Source organism: Triticum aestivum, unplaced genomic scaffold (genome assembly GCF_018294505.1).
Source record: "Triticum aestivum cultivar Chinese Spring unplaced genomic scaffold, IWGSC CS RefSeq v2.1 scaffold70698, whole genome shotgun sequence".
Taxonomy (NCBI): domain Eukaryota; kingdom Viridiplantae; phylum Streptophyta; class Magnoliopsida; order Poales; family Poaceae; genus Triticum; species Triticum aestivum.
This window is the reverse complement of record NW_025236175.1, coordinates 1-2928: the sequence shown is the minus strand read 5'-3', so window position 1 is coordinate 2928 and position 2928 is coordinate 1. Positions and strand designations below refer to the sequence as shown.

Genomic DNA, 2928 nt, shown 5'->3' with positions numbered 1-2928 from the left:
AAGGGTACCCCTTGTATGCCCGCGGATACATGCATACAGTGTCGGAGGACGTTCGGACATCCTCATTTTCTCCCGACATATTGATTTGGTTTGGGAATTTGCAAATGTTTGCATACATGCACTTCTTTTAGAACCGTTTGCACACATGCATATGAGAGAGAGAGAGTGGGCCGGATTTGATGTACGGGTTATATGGTCACATTCGGACATCCCCATTTCCTCCTCACATATTGATTTCTAGCCGGATCTGATGTATATGTTGTATGGTCACATTCGGACACCCCCATTTCCTCCTCACATATGAACTGTGTCCGGACAAAGAGGAAGGTTTTCAGAATCTCGATTGGTTAGGCTTTTTTTTCCTCTTTCCTGTCCGGGCTGTCCGCTCAGACATATGAAGAGTGCCTTGGTTGGATGGAGATGCTCTTATAGATGTGCGTAATGATGCTACTTCTCGTCCCCCGTCCTGATAATCATGATGTTTCCTTTCTATGACACCAAGTCAGGACCTTCCCGTGCTAGTCTCTGTGATTTCTAAACGGCATGATAATTTTGCACACGCTTACACAAGATATAATTTTAGATAGGTTTTATTGCAGCAAGGAACACTGATTCAAGTTTGCAGACCATACGGCAAGTTCTGCGACACTAAAGACGCTTATCCATGGAACAGAACATGACGAACAACAACAATCCATGTAAACACAACAACAACAACAATCCGTTCGGTAAATAGAATCGAGAATAGTCCTCCATGGCCTCAGGTGCAGCTTTCACCTCTCTTTAACCTGCTCCTAAGGCCTTCTCCAAACACCCACTTGATTTAAATTATAATGAACGCACTATGCTCGACTCACATTTTCTTGGGGTCCGAGCTTTCATTTTGGTAGCCTTGAAGAATTGTGCCGCAGACATTCATGGTGCGGGCATCTAATAGACTGTGGTTCCAGAGTTTAATCATAAGGAAACGCCAGCTCCTGTTCACCCAGCGAGAAATTGCAAGTCAAATAAACACCAAACAAAAAGGTGCCTTGCTAGGCGTTACAGATGATCACAAGCAGATACTACTCCCTCCGTCCCAAAATATAAGAGTGTTTTTCGACGCTAGTGTAGTGTAGTGTCAAAAACACTTATATTACCGGACAGAGGGAGTAGTTGACATCGATAGAACTATAGCTCAGCAACTTACCATAGTAGAGGAGGATTCTGTACAAGATGTTTTCCATGAAGCCGGGAGAATGCCTCACAGGCCCAAGGAATATGACCATCAGCTAGCACCCTGTAATTTAGCAATTCAGTACGAGAAATGGACATCGAGGGTTCCGTGGGTATCACTAGACCAAAATTTGTACCGCATAGGATGAACACAACTTGTCAAAACAAAGTTGTGATATCCTCTGCAGGAAAAAATATCATAGATGGTGGATACACATAGTCGAATCAAACTCAAACGAACATATTTTGTTCTGAAGGCAACAACAGAAAAAACGGAATGAAAACTTTCAATGGAGTATCATGTCGTATGAAAAAGTTCAAAAAAGAAGCATATATAGAAATAACCCATGCCCAACACGCAACAAACAGCCTTCCGACAATCATCAAAATGAGAATGACTGGAGAACAATGCATTCTGTGCAAGACGAAGACAAAATGGTACCCCCTTCTCACTGGAAACACCCCCAGCTTAACGCATCACAAAACACCTTTTAAAACAATATAAAATGATGAGGACTTGGTACTCGAAGAATTTTCATATCCAAAATTTCACAACAACTAAAATCATAAAAAAGAGATTTCCAATTAAGGAAGAACGCAAAAATAGTCCTGACCTTTGTTTCCGAACAAATGAATTCCACATATGCATAATAAGTTTCTCATGGTCTGTGACGTCAACAAAATCCTCAAGCATCTGCAACACAGAAATGTAATAACTTAAAAGGGGGAATAGTAGAAATAAATTTTTAGACAGAGACTGACTTGAGCTCACGTGCAGGCAACAGCATGAATATAAATTTTATGTTTCCGAACAAAGACGATGAAAAAAATATGACTGTATCTGACCCGTTTATCTTCAAAATCGGCGATGTCATCATCAACTTCATCTTCACTATCACGGTCCGAGAAAACTTGTTCCAGTGCCATTGGCTACAAGAAACGTAGTGAATTCGGGTCAAAGAAAAAAGAAACGTAGTAAATGCAGTCAAGCTAGATTTCAAATGTAGAAAAATAAACTGTAGATAATCCAAAGTCCAAGGTCATAATAACAAATAAATAGTATATAATACGTAAAATCCAATAAACAAAATATAATTAGGGGCAGTGCAATAACCAAACGATGAGCATCTGCATTAAAAGCAAGACAACGAAGACTGACGTACAGCCAAGCCCAACCATATAGTCTGACACTCAAACCAGACATCACGCTAGCAAGACTGGCAGTCTGGTATTTGTGTAAAATAAACACGCAAGCTCTTCCAGATCACCATATTTTATTTCAAGAGAAGCTAATCGTGAATGGAGAAGAGTATTACTACACACCAACCTCTGAGGAGAAAGAACCTAACATTTTAGACCTCGGCTATAAATCAGCATCAAATTCAAATGCTAAGTTAGAGGTTGAACTGATTATTCCCCCGTACAAAATAACTAAAGACCAGGCACCCAGAAAACAAAATGTGGATACAAAATCCTAAGGCTAAACAAGAATTATGGAACTATCAACTATGCAAACAGGCAACAGAAATAGAACAATAAAGTTTAAAGAACATAGAACAATACAATGAGAGGGTTTTTATTTTCCACACACCTGTGCCCTGTGAGAATGGAAAAACTGACATTTCTGCAGGAGTTGCCGGCTGCCAGACAGTATACAAAATAAAACAGTTAGTTTAACTTAACATTTTAAATCTTACAATGCATAATGTGATA

The 2928-nt window shown here is 39.8% G+C and overlaps 1 protein-coding gene across 1 annotated transcript; it reads right to left on the bottom strand.

Moving 5' to 3' along the window:
- Positions 1 to 574: 574 nt before the first annotated feature.
- LOC123176411 (polycomb group protein EMF2B-like) lies at positions 575 to 2887 on the bottom strand (the record flags this gene model as incomplete). The annotated part of the gene is made up of 5 exons (XM_044590619.1): positions 575 to 977; positions 1190 to 1279; positions 1830 to 1909; positions 2062 to 2145; positions 2807 to 2887. Coding segments are annotated over 5 exons (459 nt in total), but the record flags the coding sequence as incomplete, so codon positions are not given.
- Between the last annotated feature and the right edge of the window lie 41 nt (positions 2888 to 2928).